This window comes from Cherax quadricarinatus, chromosome 8 (genome assembly GCF_038502225.1).
Source record: "Cherax quadricarinatus isolate ZL_2023a chromosome 8, ASM3850222v1, whole genome shotgun sequence".
Classification (NCBI taxonomy): domain Eukaryota; kingdom Metazoa; phylum Arthropoda; class Malacostraca; order Decapoda; family Parastacidae; genus Cherax; species Cherax quadricarinatus.
In genome coordinates, this window is record NC_091299.1 from 25,687,219 (window position 1) to 25,706,983 (window position 19,765).

Consider the following 19,765-nt stretch of genomic DNA (forward strand, 5'->3'; position numbering starts at 1 on the left):
CCTGAGTCAGTATACTGGTCCCTGAGTCAGTATACTGGTCCCTGAGTCAGTATACTGGTCCCTGAGTCAGTATACTGGTCCTTGAGTCAGTATACTGGTCCCTGAGTCAGTATACTGGTCCCTGAGTCAGTATACTGGTCCCTGAGTCAGTATACTGGTCCCTGAGTCAGTATACTGGTCCCTGAGTCAGTATACTGGTCCCTGAGTCAGTATACTGGTCCCTGAGTCAGTATACTGGTCCCTGAGTCAGTATACTGGTCCCTGAGTCAGTATACTGGTCCCTGAGTCAGTATACTGGTCCCTGAGTCAGTATACTGGTCCCTGAGTCAGTATACTGGTCCCTGAGTCAGTATACTGGTCCCTGAGTCAGTATACTGGTCCCTGAGTCAGTATACTGGTCCCTGAGTCAGTATACTGGTCCCTGAGTCAGTATACTGGTCCCTGAGTCAGTATACTGGTCCCTGAGTCAGTATACTGGTCCCTGAATCAGTATACTGGTCCCTGAGTCAGTATACTGGTCCCTGAGTCAGTATACTGGTCCCTGAGTCAGTATACTGGTCCCTGAGTCAGTATACTGGTCCCTGAGTCAGTATACTGGTCCCTGAGTCAGTATACTGGTCCCTGAGTCAGTATACTGGTCCCTGAGTCAGTATACTGGTCCCTGAGTCAGTATACTGGTCCCTGAGTCAGTATACTGGTCTCTGAGTCAGTATACTGGTCCCTGAGTCAGTATACTGGTCTCTGAGTCAGTATACTGGTCCCTGAGTCAGTATACTGGTCTCTGAGTCAGTATACTGGTCTGGTCCCTGAGTCAGTATACTGGTCTCTGAGTCAGTATACTGGTCTCTGAGTCAGTATACTGGTCCCTGAGTCAGTATACTGGTCTCTGAGTCAGTATACTGGTCTCTGAGTCAGTATACTGCCCCCTGAGTCAGTATACTGGTCTCTGAGTCAGTATACTGCCCCCTGAGTCAGTATACTGGTCCCTGAGTCAGTATACTGGTCCCTGAGTCAGTATACTGGTCCCTGAGTCAGTATACTGGTCCCTGAGTCAGTATACTGGTCCCTGAGTCAGTATACTGGTCTCTGAGTCAGTATACTGGTCCCTGAGTCAGTATACTGGTCCCTGAGTCAGTATACTGGTCTCTGAGTCAGTATACTGGTCCCTGAGTCAGTATACTGGTCCCTGAGTCAGTATACTGGTCCCTGAGTCAGTATACTGGTCCCTGAGTCAGTATACTGGTCCCTGAGTCAGTATACTGGTCCCTGAGTCAGTATACTGGTCCCTGAGTCAGTATACTGGTCTCTGAGTCAGTATACTGGTCAGTATTATTATTTTTTATTATTATAAAATTTATAATTATTTTTCATTAATAATAAATATAAGTAATAATAATTTTAAAATATTTCTTAAATAATTATTTGTTAATATAATTTCATAATTATTTAAATATTTTTATTGTAGTTATTAGTAACATAATAAACTAATTATTATTATAATAATAATTATTAATATTTTTAATATTTTTTTTTTCATTTTATTTTCATTATCATTAATCGCATTTTTCTTAATTATTATTATTATTATTCATATTATTTATTTTCTTAATATTAACATTATAATTATTATTTTTATTATCATCATTGAATGAAAAAAATAAAAGAACAGAATTTCGTAGAATTTTATTTACAAGTTTTTACAAAATTGTTATAAATGATATAAATCATCATCTGAAGTAATTTACAATAGTAATTATAATAATTATAATTTTCCGGATAATTCACGATTATTATAAAGAAATTCTTAAGTTCAGGGAATTAAAAAAAATATTATTAATAAAAAAATAGGCAAAAATTGAACAATTTTAAGACGTAAGGCACAGTAATTATCACAGGTGTGTAGCAGGTGTTGTGGCAGGTGTTGTGGCAGGTGTTGTGGTAGGTGTTGTGGCAGGTGTGTAGCACGTGTTGTAGCAGGTGTGTAGCACTTGTGGCAGGTGTTGTGGCAAGTGTGTGTTGTGGCAGGTGTGTAGCAGGTGTTGTGGTAGGTGTGTAGCACTTGTGGCAGGTGTTGTGGCAAGTGTGTGTTGTGGCAGGTGTGCAGCAGTTGTGGCAGGTGTGTAGCAGATGTTGTGGCAGGTGTGTAGCAGGTGTATAGCAGGTGTTGTGGCAGGTGTGTAGCACGTGTTGTAGCAGGTGTTGTGGCAGGTGTGTAGCACTTGTGGCAGGTGTTGTGGCAAGTGTGTGTTGTGGCAGGTGTTGTGGCAGGTGTTGTGGTAGGTGTTGTGGCAGGTGTTGTGGTAGGTGTTGTGGCAGGTGTGTAGCACGTGTTGTAGCAGGTGTTGTGGCAGGTGTGTAGCACTTGTGGCAGGTGTTGTGGCAAGTGTGTGTTGTGGCAGGTGTGTAGCAGGTGTTGTGGTAGGTGTGTAGCAGGCGTTGTGGTAGGTGTTGTGGTAGGTGTTTAGCAGGTGTTGTGGTAGTTGTGGTAGGTGTGTAGGTGTTGTAGCAGGTGTTACGGCAGGTGTTGTGGCAGATGTTGTAGCAGGTGTTGTGGCAGGTGTGTAGCACTTGTGGCAGGTGTTGTGGCAAGTGTGTGTTGTGGCAGGTGTGCAGCAGTTGTGGCAGGTGTGTAGCAGGTGCTGTCGCAGGTGTTGTGGCAGGTGTGTAGCAGGTGTTGTGGTAGGTGTGTAGCAGGTGTTGTAGCAGATGCTGTAGCAGGTGTGCAGGTGTTGTGGCAGGTGTTGTGGTAGGTGTGTAGCACTTGTTGTGGCAGGTGTTGTGGCAAGTGTGTGTTGTGGCAGGTGTGTAGCAGGTGTTGTGGCAGATGTGTAGCATTTGTTGTTGCAGGTGTGTAGCAGGTGTTGTGGCAGATGTGTAGCACTTGTTGTTGCAGGTGTGTAGCAGGTGTTGTGGCAGATGTGTAGCAGGTGTGTAGGTGTTGTGGCAAGTGTGTAGCAACTGTTGTGGCAGGTGTGTAACAGGTGTTGTGGCAAGTGTGTGTTGTGGCAGGTGTGTAGCAGGTGTTGTGGCAGGTGTGTAGCAGTTATGGCAGGTGTGTAGGTGTTGTGGCAGGTGTTGTGGCAGTTGTGTAGCAGGTGCTGTGGCAGTTGTGTAGCAGGTGTTGTGGCAGATGTGTAACAGGTGTTGTGGCAGGTGTGTAGGTGTTGTGGCAGGTGTGTAGCAACTGTTGTGGCAGGTGTGTAACAGGTGTTGTGGCAGGTGTGTAGCAGGTGTTGTAGCAGGTGTATAGCAGGTGTTGTGGCAGGTGTTGTGGCAGTTGTGTAGCAGGTGTTGTGGCAGGTGTGTAGTTGTGGCAGGTGTGTAGCAGTTGTGGCAGGTGCGTAGTTGTGGCAGGTGAGTAGTTGTGGCAGGTGTTGTGGCATGTGTGTAGCAGTCGTGGCAGGTGTGTAGCAGTTGTTGTGGCAGGTGTGTAGCAATTGTGCAGCAGGTGTTGTGGCAGGTGTGTGTTGTGGCAGGTGTTGTGGAAGGTGTGTAGCAGGTGTTGTGGCAGGTGTGAGTTGTGCCAGGTGTGTGTTGTGGCAAGTGTGTAGCAGTTGTGGCAAGTGTGTAGCAGGTGTTGTGGCGGGTGTGAAGCAGGTGTTGTGCCAGGTGTGTAGTAGGTGTTGTGGTAGGTATGTAGGTGTTGTGGCGGATGTTTGGGTGTTGTGGCAGATGTTGTGGCAAGTGTGTGGGTGTTGTGGAGGGTGTGTGGGTGTTGTGACAGGTGTGTGGGTGTTGTGGCGGGTGTGTGGGTGTTGTGGCGAGTGTGTGGGTGTTGTGGTGAGTGTGTGGGTGTTGTGGCGAGTGTGAGTGTTGTGGCGAGTGTGTGGGTGTTGCGATAGGTGTGGGTGTTGTGGCAGGTGTGTGGGTGTTGTGGCAGGTGTGTGGGTGTTGTGGCAGGTGTGTGGGTGTTGTGGCAGGTGTGTGGGTGTTGTGGTGGGTGTGTGGGTGTTGTGGCGAGTGTGTGGGTGTTGTGGTAGGTGTGGGTGTTGTGGCAGGTGGGTGTGTGGATGTTGTGGCAGGTGTGTGGGTGTTGTGGCGGGTGTGTGGGTGTTGTGGCGGGTGTGTGGGTGTTGTGGCGGGTGTGTGGGTGTTGTGGCGGGTGTGTGGGTGTTGTGGCGAGTGTGTGGGTGTTGTGGTAGGTGTGTGGGTGCTGTACCAGGTGTGTGGGTGTTGTACCAGGTGTGTGGGTGTTGTGGCAGGTGTGTGGGTGTTGTAACTGGTGTGTGGGTGTTGTAGCAGGTGTTTGGGTGTTGTAATAGGTGTGTGGGTGTTGTGGTGGGTGCGTTAGTGTTGTGGCGGGTGTGTGGGTGTTGTGGCGGGTGTGTGAGTGTTGTGGCGGGTGTGTGGGTGTTGTGGCGTGTGGGGGTGTTGTGGCGGGTGTGTGGGTGTTGAGGCAGGTGTGTGGGTGTTGTAGCAGGTGTGTGGGTGTTGTGGCAGGTGTCTGGGTGTTGTGACAGGCCTGTGGGTGTTGTAGCATGTGTTTGAGTATTGCAGCATTTGTGCGGGTGTTGAGGCAGGTGTGTGGGGATTGTAGGAGGTGTGTGCAGTGTAAGCGTGTGAACGACAGGTGTGTACACAGGTATTTACAAACAAAACAGAAACACTGGGTCCTGAGCAACACTTTCTTCACCACACCTGTTTCTTTGAGCCACTTGTGTCTGTACTGACGACATTAACCATACATGGGTGTTGCACATGACATCAATAAAGACACCCAGGTGTTGCACATGACATCAATAAAGACACCCAGGTGTTGCATACAACAATAAAAACACTCAGGTGTTGCATACATCAATAGACACCCAGGTGTTGCATATGACATCAATATAAAAACACCCAGGTGTTGCATACATCAATAAAGACACCCAGATGTTGCACATGACATCAATAAAGACACATAGGTGTTGTACCTGTGTCTTGTTCCATCAAATTTTCGGTGTTGTATGCGTGCTGTGCTGACAGTCTGGTAAACCACGCTGTCAGCAAGAAAGCCTGGTTGCCAAGGTGTCAATAAGGAAGCCTGGTTGCCCAGGCAGTCTGCAAGAAAGCCTGGTTAATCAGGCTGTCAGCAAGGAAGTCTGGTTAGCCAGGCTGTCAGCAAGGAAGTCTGGTTAGCCAGGCTGTCAGCAAGGAAGTCTGGTTAGCCAGGCTGTCAGCAAGGAAGTCTGGTTAGCCAGGCTGTCAGCAAGGAAGTCTGGTTAGCCAGGCTGTCAGCAAGGAAGTCTGGTTAGCCAGGCTGTCAGCAAGGAAGCCTGGCTTCTAACACTGGAAACCTGACACAGGTACAACATAGGTGAGCGTCATTTCTGGAGAGTGTATATTAGTAAGAAAAACACATATGGTCACGTATACAGGTTCTTCTCAGACTCCCCCAGAGATGTCTGTATAAATCGGTCTGGGACCCTAGAGATGTCTGTATCAGACCCCAGAGATGTTTTTATAAGACGGTCTCAGACCTATATATGAAAGAGGCTCAGAACCCTAAATATATATGTTTCTGGTCTCATCTAACATAATACAGCTCTAGGCATCTATTTATAAAGAAAAAAAATACATCTGACTAGCTTAAAAGAGATTGTCCACAGTCATTGGGAACACACAACTGTCTTTTCTTAAGGTGACGAAATCGTCATTAACAGCTAAAAATGAGTTTTGAAATCGTGAGGTGATGTCTCTAACACTACATACACCATGTTACGTATGAAGGATGAAAAAATGCTACAATACCGTGGGTGAAACAATTCACAACTAAACCACAATACCAGGAGTGGAACAATTTTAAAACATTTAACAGTGCTTCCGTCCTTCCCAGAGCAATCACCAGTCACGACTTGATAATAGTCTAGGCAGGAGTCGAAACAACTGTGAGTCAGTCGCAAAAAAAAAAAAATATATATATATAAACAAGAATTTTCCATTGTAACCCCCAATACAATAATTTAAAGGTGTAAATCTTGCTGTTAGAAACCATCACCTGGGCATTTGATCTTATGGTTCCATGATACATTTGTAGGGGACATTTGAGCTAGCATTTAAAAAAAAATATACAATAAAAATCGTAAGATCACGGAGGGACGATCTTACGCGTGAAGGATATCGTCCAGGAGACTCGTCTGCCTTATTACCTCGTTTGCCTCTCCTTACCTTCCTCAGGAAGTAACGAGAGGGAAGGATGAGGATCTTCCAGTGAAGTACACTGCTTTTAAATGTGTAAGTGTGTAAAAGAGTTTCACATTATCGTGAAGGTAATAACTGTGTGTAAGAAGTTCTTGAGGTGACCAAGAGGCCGCTTCTCCGACCACAGAGTCCAGCCTCGTCACCGCTCCACCATGGGTGGTGAGACCCCTCTCCAAGCCAGATCCTGTACTTCGTGGAGGCACCAGCTGCTAACTGGACCAGATCCTGCACTTCGTAAAGGCACCAGCTGCTGACTGGACCAGATCTTGTACTTCGTGGAGGCACCAGCTGCTGACTGAACCAGATCCTGCACTTCGTGGAGGCACCAGCTGCTGACTGGACCAGATCCTGCACTTCGTGGAGGCACCAGCTGCTGACTGGACCAGATCCTGCACTTCGTGGAGGCACCAGCTGCTAACTGGACCAGATCCTGCACTTCGTGGAGGCACCAGCTGCTAACTGGACCAGATCCTGCACTTCGTGAAGGCACCAGCTGCTGACTGGACCAGATCCTGCACTTCGTGGAGGCACCAGCTGCTAACTGGACCAGATCCTGCACTTCGTGGAGGCACCAGCTGCTGACTGGACCAGATCCTGTACTTCGTGGAGGCACCAGCTGCTAACTGGACCAGATCCTGCACTTCATGGAGGCACCAGCTGGTAACTGGACCAGATCCTGTACTTCGTGAAGGCACCAGCTGCTAACTGGACCAGATCCTGCACTTCATGGAGGCACCAGCTGCTGACTGGACCAGATCCTGTACTTCGTGGAGGCACCAGCTGCTAACTGGACCAGATCCTGTACTTCGTGGAGGCACCAGCTGCTGACTGGACCAGATCCTGTACTTCGTGGAGGCACCAGCTGCTGACTGGACCAGATCTTGTACTTCGTGGAGGCACCAGCTGCTGACTGGACCAGATCTTGTACTTCGTGGAGGCACCAGTTGCTGACTGAACCAACGCTTTGCGAGCCTTGCCATCACAGTGAATGATATTGATATTCTTGTGAAAATGGGCAGACTTACAGAGTATTACATGAGTTTCCTCACATTCTCTCACTCACTCCTGCGGTGTCAGTCATAATCCCACAGCCACACACACACAAACACACACACACAATATACATATATATATAATATATATATTTATATATACCAACTTGCTAATTCTTTCTCATACAGAATATATCACAGCAATACATGTTAGTTGACAAGCCACAGCACTTGCAACAGGAACAGACTGTGTTATGTCGCACAGTAGCTGAAGTTCGGGAAGAGCAGACAGTGCACGGACAACAATCTGTGAAAGAACGAAATACCAGTCAGAATTTCAGAGTCCTGTAAATATTTATTTTGTATGTTTTGGACGTAGACTAAATCAGTTATAACTAATGTATTTAATAATAACTGCGAGTTACGACATAGAAATTGTAAGGATGAATGGTGGAAAACCTGTCTGCTGGAGCTGGTGGATAACACTTGTTGAAAAGATGTTCACTTGATTGTGGATGACCTCCCTCCATGGTTACCTGGTGTGGTGGAGTCTACGTACCTGGTGTGGTGGAGTCTACGTACCTCGTGTGGTGGAGACTACATACCTGGTGTGGTGGAGTCTACGTACCTGGTGTGGTGGAGACTACATACCTGGTGTGGTGGAGACTACGTACATGGTGTGGTGGAGTCTACGTACCTGGTGTGGTGGAGTCTACGTACATGGTGTGGTGGAGACTACATACCTGGTGTGGTGGAGTCTACGTACCTGGTGTGGTGGAGACTACATACCTGGTGTGGTGGAGACTACGTACCTGGTGTGGTGGAGTCTACGTACCTGGTGTGGTGGAGACTACATACCTGGTGTGGTGGAGTCTACGGACCTGGTGTGGTGGAGACTACATACCTGGTGTGGTGGAGACTACATACCTGGTGTGGTGGAGTCTACGTACCTGGTGTGGTGGAGACTACATACCTGGTGTGGTGGAGACTACGTACCTGGTGTGGTGGAGACTACATACCTGGTGTGGTGGAGTCTACGTACCTGGTGTGGTGGAGACTACATACCTGGTGTGGTGGAGACTACATACCTGGTGTGGTGGAGTCTACGTACCTGGTGTGGTGGAGACTACATACCTGGTGTGGTGGAGTCTACGTACCTCGTGTGGTGGAGACTACATACCTGGTGTGGTGGAGTCTACGTACCTCGTGTGGTGGAGACTACATACCTGGTGTGGTGGAGTCTACGTACCTCGTGTGGTGGAGACTACATACCTGGTGTGGTGGAGTCTACGTACCTCGTGTGGTGGAGACTACATACCTGGAGTGGTGGAGTCTACGTACCTCGTGTGGTGGAGACTACATACCTGGTGTGGTGGAGTCTACGTACCTGGTGTGGTGGAGACTACATACCTGGTGTGGTGGAGTCTACGTACCTCGTGTGGTGGAGACTACATACCTGGTGTGGTGGAGTCTACGTACCTCGTGTGGTGGAGACTACATACCTGGTGTGGTGGAGTCTACGTACCTCGTGTGGTGGAGACTACATACCTGGTGTGGTGGAGTCTACGTACCTCGTGTGGTGGAGACTACATACCTGGTGTGGTGGAGTCTACATACCTGGTGTGGTGGAGTCTACATACCTGGTGTGGTGGAGTCTACGTACCTCGTGTGGTGGAGACTACATACCTGGTGTGGTGGAGTCTACGTACCTCGTGTGGTGGAGACTACATACCTGGTGTGGTAGAGTCTACGAACCTGGTGTGGTGGAGTCTACATACCTGGTGTGGTGGAGTCTACGTACCTGGTGTGGTGGAGACTACATACCTGGTGTGGTGGAGTCTACGTACCTCGTGTGGTGGAGACTACATACCTGGTGTGGTGGAGTCTACGTACCTCGTGTAGTGGAGACTACATACCTGGTGTGGTGGAGTCTACGTACCTCGTGTGGTGGAGACTACATACCTGGTGTGGTAGAGTCTACGTACCTCGTGTGGTGGAGACTACATACCTGGTGTGGTGGAGTCTACATACCTGGTGTGGTGGAGTCTACATACATGGAGTGGTGGAGTCTAAATACCTGGTGTGGTGGAGTCTAAATACCTGGTGTGGTGGAGTCTACGTACCTCGTGTGGTGGAGTCTACATACCTCGTGTGGTGGAGTCTAAATACCTGGTGTGGTGGAGTCTACATACCTGGTGTGGTGGAGTCTACATACCAGGTGTGGTGGAGTCTAAATACCTGGTGTGGTGGAGTCTACGTACCTCGTGTGGTGGAGACTGCATACCTGGTGTGGTGGAGTCTACATACCTGGTGTGGAGTCTACATACCTGTTGTGGTGGAGTCTACATACCAGGTGTGGTGGAGTCTAAATACCTGATGTGGTGGAGACTACATACCTGGTGTGGTGGAGTCTACATACGTGGTGTGGAGGAGACTACATACCTGGTGTGATGGAGTCTACATACCTGGTGTGGTGGAGTCTACATACCTGGTGTGGTGGAGTCTACATACCTGGTGTGGTGGAGTCTACATACCTGGTGTGGTGGAGTCTACATACCTGGTGTGGTGGAGTCTACATACCTGGTGTGGTGGAGTCTATATAACTGATGTGATGGAGTCTACATACCAGGTGTGGTGGAGTCTACATACCAGGTGTGGTGGAGTCTAAATACCTGATGTGGTGGAGTCTACATACCTGGTGTGGTGGAGTCTATATAACTGGTGTGATGGAGTCTACATACCTGGTGTGGTGGAGTCTACATACCTGGTGTGGTGGAGTCTACATACCTGGTGTGGTGGAGTCTCTATAACTGGTGTGATGGAGTCTACACACCTGGTGTGGTGGTCTACATAAGTTGTGTGATGGAGTCTACATACCTGGTGTGGTGGAGTCTACATACCTTATGTGGTGGAGTCTACATACCTTATGTGATGAGTCTACATACCTGGTGTGGTGGAGTCTACATACCGGGTGTGGTGGAGTCTACATACCTGGTGTGGTGGAGTCTACATACCTGGTGTGGCGGAGTCTACATACCTTATGTGATGAGTCTACATACCTGGTGTGGTGGAGTCTACATACCTGGTGTGGTGGAGTCTACATACCAGGTGTGTTGGAGTCTACATACCTTATGTGATGAGTCTAGATACCTGGTGTGGTGGAGTCTACATAGCAGGTGTGGTGGAGTCTACATACCTGGTGTGGTGGAGTCTACATACCTGGTGTGATGGAATCGACATACCTGGTGTGGTGGAGACTACATACCTGGTGTGATGGAGTCTACATACCTGGTGTGGTGGAGTCTACATACCTGGTGTGGTGGAGTCTACATACCTGGTGTGGTGGAGTCTACATACCTGGTGTGGTGGAGTCTACATACCTGATGTGGTGGAGACTACATACCTGATGTGGTGGAGACTACATACCTGGTGTGATGGAGTCTACATACCTGGTATGGTGGAGTCTACATACCTGGTGTGTAGTCTACATACCTGGTATGGTGGAGTCTACATACCTGGTGTGTAGTCTACATACCTGGTATGGTGGAGTTTACATACCTGGTGTTGTGGAGTCTACATACCAGGTGTGGTGGAGTCTACATACCTGGTGTGGTGGAGTCTACATACCTGGTGTTGTGGAGTCTATATACCAGGTGTGGTGGAGACTACATACCTGGTGTGATGGAGTCTACATACCTGGTGTTGTGGAGTCTACATACCAGGTGTGGTGGAGTCTACATACCTGGTGTGGTGGAGTCTACATACCTGGTGTGGTGGAGTCTACATACCTGGTGTGGTGGGGTCTACATACCTGGTGTGGTGGAGTCTACATACCTGGTGTGGTGGAGTCTACATACCTGGTGTGGGGTCTATATACCTGGTGTGGTGGAGTCTACATACCTGGTTTAGTGGAGTCTACATACCTGATGTGGTGGAGTCTACATACCCGGTGTGGTGGAGTCTACATACCTGGTGTGGTGGAGTCTACATACCTGATGTGGTGGAGTCTACATACCTGGTGTGGTGGAGTCTACATACCTGGTGTGGTGGAGTCTACATACCTGGTGTGGTGGAGTCTACATACCTGATGTGGTGGAGTCTACATACCTGGTGTGGTGGAGTCTACATACCTGGTGTTGTGGGGTCTACATACCTGGTGTGGTGGAGTCTATATACCTGATGTGGTGGAGTCTACATACCTGGTGTGGTGGAGTCTACATACCTGATGTGGTGGAGTCTACATACCTGATGTGGTGGAGTCTACATACCTGGTGTGGTGGAGTCTACATACCTGGTGTGGTGGAATCTACACACCTGGTGTGGTGGAATCTACACACCTGGTGTGGTGGAATCTACATACCTGGTGTGGTGGAGTCTACATACCTGGTGTGGTGGAGTCTACATACCTGGTGTGGTGGAGTCTACATACCTGTTGTGGTGGAGTCTACATACCTGGTGTTGTGGGGTCTACATATCTGGTGTGGTGAAGTCTACATACCTGGTGTGGAGTCTACATACCTGGTGTTGTGGGGTCTACATACTCGGTGTGCTAGAGTCTACATACCTGGTGTGGTGGAGTCTACATACCTGGTGTGGTGGAGTCTACATACCTGGTGTGGTGGAGTCTACATACCTGGTGTTGTGGGGTCTACATACTCGGTGTGCTAGAGTCTACATACCTGGTGTGGTGGAGTCTACATACCTGGTGTGGTGGAGTCTACATACCTGGTGTGGTGGAGACTACATACCTGGTGTGGTGGAGTCTACATACCTGGTGTGGTGGAGTCTACATACCTGGTGTGGTGGAGTCTACATACCTGGTGTGGTGGAGTCTACATACCCAGTGTATTGGAGTCTACATACCTGGTGTGGTGGTCTACATACCTGGTGTGGTGGTCTACATACCCGGTGTGGTAGTCTACATACCCGGTGTGGTGGAGCCTACATACCCGGTGTGGTGGAGCCTACATACCTGGTGTGGTGGTCTACATACCCGGTGTGGCAGAGTCTATATATCCGCTGTGGTGGAGTCTACATACCTGGTGTGGTGGAGTATACATACCCAGTGTATTGGAGTCTACATACCTGGTGTGGTGGAGTATACATACCCGGTGTGGTGGAATCTACATACCTGGTGTGGTGGAGTCTACATACCTGGTGTGGTGGAGTCTACATACCTGGTGTGGTGAAGTCTACACACCTGGTGTGGTGAAGTCTACATACCTGGTATGGTGGAAACTACACACCTGGTGTGGTGAAGTCTACACACCTGGTGTGGTGAAGTCTACATACCTGGTGTGGTGGAGTCTACATACCTGGTGTGGTGGAGTCTACATACCTGGTGTGGTGGAGTCTACATACCTGGTGTGGTGGAGTCTACATACCTGGTGTGGTGGAGTCTACATACCTGGTGTGGTGGAGTCTACATACCTGGTGTGGTGGAGTCTACATACCTGGTGTGGTGAAGTCTACACACCTGGTGTGGTGGAGTCTACATACCTGGTGTGGTGGAGTCTACATACCTGGTGTGGTGGAGTCTACATACCTGGTGGGGTCGAGTCTGGTGTCGAGACCGTCCACAGGTAACACGTTCATCTCACTGCCGTACTGGGAGTAACTGAAGCTCACCTGCACGACAACACAACAACATTAATCACTAGCACGACAACACAACAACATTACTCACTAGCACGACAACACAACAACATTACTCACTACCACGACAACACAATAACATTACTCACTAGCACGACAACACAACAACATTACTCACTAGCACGACAACACAACAACATTACTCACTAGCACGACAACACAACAACATTAATCACTAGCACGACAACACAACAACATTAATCACTAGCACGACAACACAACAACATTACTCACTAGCACGACAACACAACAACATTAATCACTAGCACGACAACACAACAACATTAATCACTAGCACGACAACACAACAACATTACTCACTAGCACGACAACACAACAACATTAATCACTAGCACGACAACACAACAACATTAATCACTAGCACGACAACACAACAACATTAATCACTAGCACGACAACACAACATTAATCACTAGCACGACAACACAACAACATTAATCACTAGCACGACAACACAACAACATTACTCACTAGCACGACAACACAACAACATTACTCACTAGCACGACAACACAACAACATTAATCACTAGCACGACAACACAACATTACTCACTAGCACGACAACACAACAACATTAATCACTAGCACGACAACACAACAACATTAATCACTAGCACGACAACACAACAACATTAATCACTAGCACGACAACACAACAACATTAATCACTAGCACGACAACACAGCAACATTAATCACTAGCATGACAACACAACAACATTAATCACTAGCACGACAACACAACAACATTAATCACTAGCACGCCAACACAACATTAATCACTAGCACGACAACACAACAACATTAATCACTAGCACGACAACACAACAACATTAATCACTAGCACGACAACACAGCAACATTACTCACTAGCACGACAACACAGCAACATTAATCACTAGCACGACAACACAACAACATTAATCACTAGCACGACAACACAGCAACATTAATCACTAGCACGACAACAGCAACATTACTCACTAGCACGACAACACAGCAACATTAATCACTAGCATGACAACACAACAACATTAATCACTAGCACGACAACACAGCAACATTAATCACTAGCACGACAACACAGCAACATTACTCACTAGCACGACAACACAGCAACATTACTCACTAGCACGACAACACAACAACATTAATCACTAGCACGACAACACAACATTAATCACTAGCACGACAACACAGCAACATTAATCACTAGCACGACAACACAGCAACATTAATCACTAGCACGACAACACAACAACATTAATCACTAGCACGACAACACAACATTAATCACTAGCACGACAACACAGCAACATTAATCACTAGCACGACAACACAACAACATTAATCACTAGCACGACAACACAGCAACATTACTCACTAGCACGACAACACAACAACATTACTCACTAGCACGACAACACAGCAACATTACTCACTAGCACGACAACACAACAACATTAATCACTAGCACGACAACACAACAACATTAATCACTAGCACGACAACACAACAACATTAATCACTAGCACGACAACACAACAACATTAATCACTAGCACGACAACACAGCAACATTACTTACTAGCACGACAACACAACAACATTAATCACTAGCACGACAACACAACAACATTAATCACTAGCACGACAACACAACAACATTAATCACTAGCACGACAACACAACAACATTACTCACTAGCACGACAGCACAACAACATTAATCACTAGCACAACACAGCAACATTACTCACTAGCACGACAACACTAACAACATTACTCACTAGCACGACAACACAACAACATTAATCACTAGCACGACAACACAACAACATTACTCACTAGCACGACAACACAACATTACTCACTAGCACGACAACACAACAACATTAATCACTAGCACGACAACACAACAACATTACTCACTAGCACGACAACACAACAACATTACTCACTAGCACGACAACACAACATTACTCACTAGCACGACAACACAACAACATTAATCACTAGCACGACAACACAACAACATTAATCACTAGCACGACAACACAACAACATTAATCACTAGCACGACAACACAACAACATTATTAATCACTAGCACGACAACACAACAACGATATTAATCACTAGCAGGACAACACAACAACATTAATCACTAGCACGACAACACAACAACATTAATCACTAGCACGACAACACAACAACATTAATCACTAGCACGACAACACAACATTATTAATCACTAGCACGACAACACAACAACATTAATCACTAGCACGACAACACTATTAATCACTAGCACGACAACACAACAAAATTATTAATCACTAGCACGACAACACAACATTATTAATCACTAGCACAACAACACAACAACATTAATCACTTGCACGTCAACACAACAACATTATTAATCACTAGCACGACAACACAACATTATTAATCACTAGCACGACAACACAAAACATTATTAATCACTAGCACGACAACACAACATTAATCACTAGCACGACAACACAACATTAATCACTAGCACGACAACACAACAACATTATTAATCACTAGCACGACAACACAACATTATTAATCACTAGCACGACAACACAACAACATTAATCACTAGCACGACAACACAACAACATTATTAATCACTAGCCCGACAACACAACAACATTAATCACTAGCACGACAACACAACAACATTAATCACTAGCACGACAACACAACAACATTATTAATCACTAGCACGACAACACAACAACATTAATCACTAGCACGTCAACACAACAACAACATTAATCACTAGCACGACAACACAACAACATTAATCACTAGCACGACAACACAACAACGTTATTAATCACTAGCACGACAACACAACAACATTAATCACTAGCACGACAACACAACAACAACATTAATCACTAGCATGACAACACAACAACATTAATCACTAGCACGTCAACACAACATTATTAATCCCTAGCACGACAACACAACATTAATCACTAGCACGACAACACAACATTAATCACTAGCACGACAACACAACAACATTAATCACTAGCTCGACAACACAACAACATTATTAATCACTAGCACGACAACACAACATTAATCACTAGCACGACAACACAGCAACATTAATCACTAGCACGACAACACAACATTAATCACTAGCACGACAACACAACATTAATCACTAGCACGACAACACAACATTAATCACTAGCACGACAACACAACATTAATCACTAGCACGACAACACAACATTAATCACTAGCACGACAATACAACAACATTATTAATCACTAGCACGACAACACAACATTAATCACTAGCACGTCAACACAACATTATTAATCACTAGCACGACAACACAACAACATTAATCACTAGCACGACAACACAACATTAATCACTAGCACGACAACACAACATTAATCACTAGCACGACAACACAACATTAATCACTAGCACGACAGCACAACAACATTAATCACTAGCACGACAACACAACATTAATCACTAGCACGACAACACAACATTAATCACTAGCACGACAACACAACAACATTAATCACTAGCACGACAATACAACAACATTAATCACTAGCACGACAACACAACATTAATCACTAGCACGACAATACAACATTAATCACTAGCACGACAATACAACATTAATCACTAGCACGACAACACAACAACATTAATCACTAGCACGACAACACAACATTAATCACTAGCACGACAACACAACAACATTAATCACTAGCACGACAACACAACATTAATCACTAGCACGACAACACAACAACATTAATCACTAGCACGACAACACAACAACATTAATCACTAGCACGACAACACAACATTAATCACTAGCACGACAACACAACATTACTCACTAGCACGACAACAGAACAACATTACTCACTAGCACGACAACACAACAACAACAACATTAATCACTAGCATAACACATCATAACCACAGTTTTCTCTCATCATTTACAGATGACACTAAAATAAGTATGAAAGTCACGACGACAGAAGACACTGAAAAATTACAGGAAGACATAAGCAGTGTTTTCCAGTGGACAATAATTATGTCAGCTGACCTTTCTTTAAAGACCATAACAAGACAAAGATCACGACAGCCAGGAGGATCATGGGGTGGGTACTGAGAACTTTCAATACAAGGGAAATAATACTGATGGTGACATTCTTCAAATTGCTAGTGCTCCCTTATTTAGAGTGTTGCTCAGTGTTGACGGCACCGTTCAAGGCAGGAGAAATATCGGAGCTGGAACAAATACAGAGATCGTTTACGGCTCACATTGAGCCAGTAAAGCACCTGAACTACTGGGAACACCTGCAAGTCTTGAACATGTACTCATTGGAGCGGAGGAGAGAGAGGTACATGATAATATATACCTGGAAAGTACTCGAGGGCTTGGTCCCAAATCTGTACACTGCCATAACAACATACTGGTGTGAGAGATATGGGACGAAGTGTAAAATAAACCCAGTGAGGAGCAGGGGTGCGGTGGGGACAATAAGTGAACACTGTATCAACATCCGGGGTCCCAGACTATTCAACATCTCACCAGAAGATATCAGAAACACGGCTGGAACACGTGTAGAAGCCTTCAAGAGAAAACTGGACAAGTATATTTGTCAAGTGCCAGATCAACCAGGTTGTGATGGATATGTGGGGTAGCGGGCCTCCAGCAGCAATAGCCTGGTTGACAAGGCTAGCACCAGACGAACCTGGCCCATGGCCGGGCTTCGAGAGCAGTGAGACTCTCGAAACTCATCAAAAGTATATCAAAGGTAACGTACAACCACGACAATACAACATTACCAGTAGGACTACAACACCTCAACAACAGTACTGTATTGAGGCGATGTATCGCCCCTTCTCTGAACCATGACGTAGCTGCACCTCCAACTTGACGTCATGCGCTCGACGACCGAGCGAAACGTTCTCATAAATCTTTCCAAAAAGTGTTACTTGCTATATATTTTTTTAAGTTATATTCCTAGCTGTAGTTACATTCCTAGCCTGAAGTTATATTCCTTGCTGTAGTTACATTCCTAGCCTGAAGTTATATTCCTTGCTGTAGTTACATTCCTAGCCTGAAGTTATATTCCTTGCTGTAGTTACATTCCTAGCCTGAAGTTATATTCCTAGCTGTAGTTACATTCCTAGCCTGAAGTTATATTCCTTGCTGTAGTTATATTCCTTGCTGTAGTTACATTCCTAGCCTGAAGTTATATTCCTTGCTGTAGTTACATTCCTAGCCTGAAGTTATATTCCTAGCCTGTAGTTATATTCCTAGCCTGAAGTTATATTCCTTGCTGTAGTTATATTCCTTGCTGTAGTTACATTCCTAGCCTGAAGTTATATTCCTTGCTGTAGTTACATTCCTAGCCTGAAGTTATATTCCTAGCCTGTAGTTATATTCCTAGCCTGAAATTATATTCCTTGCTGTAGTTATATTCCTGGCCTGTAGTTATATTCCTAGCCTGAAGTTATATTCCTAGCCTGAAGTTATATTCCTAGCCTGAAATTATATTCCTAGCCTGTAGTTATATTCCTGGCCTGTAGTTATATTCCTAGCCTGAAGTTATATTCCTAGCCTGTGGTTATATTCCTAGCCTGTAGTTATATTCCTAACCTGAAGTTATATTCCTAACTGTAGTTATATTCCTAGCCTGAAGTTATATTCCTAGCCTGAAGTTATATTCCTAGCCAGAAGTTATATTCCTAGCTGTAGTTATATTCCTAGCCTGTAGTTATATTCCTAGCCTGAAGTTATATTCTCAGCTGTATTAACATTCCTAGCCTGAAGTTATATTCCTAGCCTGAAGTTATATTTCTAGCTGGTAGTTATATTTCTAGCTGGTAGTTATATTCCTAGCCTGAAGTTATATTTCTAGCTGGTAGTTATATTCCTAGCCAGTAGTTATATTCCTAGCCAGTAGTTATATTCCTAGCCTGAAGTAATATTCCTAGCCTGAAGTTATATTTCTAGCTGGTAGTTATATTCCTAGCCAGTAGCTATATTTCTAGCCTGAAGTTATATTTCTAGCTGGTAGTTATATTCCTAGCCAGTAGTTATATTCCTAGCCTGAAGTAATATTCCTAGCCAGAAGTTATATTCCTAGTCGGAAGTTATATTTCTAGCTGGTAGTTATATTTCTAGTTGGTAGTTATATTCCTAGCCTGAAGTTATATTCCTAGTCTGTAGTTATATTCCTAACCTGAAGTTATATTCCTAGTCTGTAGTTATATTCCTAGCCTGTAGTTATATTCCTAGCCTGAAGTTATATTCCTAGCCTGTAGTTATATTCCTAGCCTGAAGTTATATTCCTAGCCTGTAGTTATATTCCTAGCCTGAAGTTATATTCCTAGCCTGAAGTTATATTCCTAGCCTGTAGTTATATTCCTAGTCTGAAGTTATATTTCTAGATGGTAGTTATATTAATAGCCTGAAGTTATATTCCTAGCTGTAGTTATATTCCTAGTCTGAAGTTATATTTCTAGATGGTAGTTATATTAATAGCCTGAAGTTATATTCCTAGCTGTAGTTATATTCCTAGTATGGAGTTATTACACTCCCTTGTGATTCTTATGTTTATATATATATATATATATATATATATATATATATATATATATATATATATATATATATATATATATATATATATATATATATATATATATACATATATATATATATATATAAATATATATATATATATATATATATATATATATATATATATATATATATATATATATATATATACATATACATTTATATATATATATATATATATATATATATATATATATATATATATAAATATATATATATATATATATATATAT

General features: G+C 44.8%; 1 protein-coding gene across 1 annotated transcript in view; it reads right to left on the minus strand.

Annotated features, from left to right (window-relative positions):
* Positions 1-1,670: 1,670 nt before the first annotated feature.
* fng (Fringe glycosyltransferase) overlaps positions 1,671-19,765 on the minus strand; it is a 191,838-nt gene continuing 173,743 nt past the window's right edge. Inside the window, exons 8-9 of the mRNA XM_070082971.1 lie at positions 12,718-12,800; positions 1,671-7,479 (exon numbers count right to left, since the gene is read on the minus strand). Coding sequence (XP_069939072.1) covers positions 7,425-7,479; positions 12,718-12,800 — 138 coding nt within the window. The 3' untranslated portion in view covers positions 1,671-7,424. The remainder of the gene's footprint in view (positions 7,480-12,717; positions 12,801-19,765) is intronic.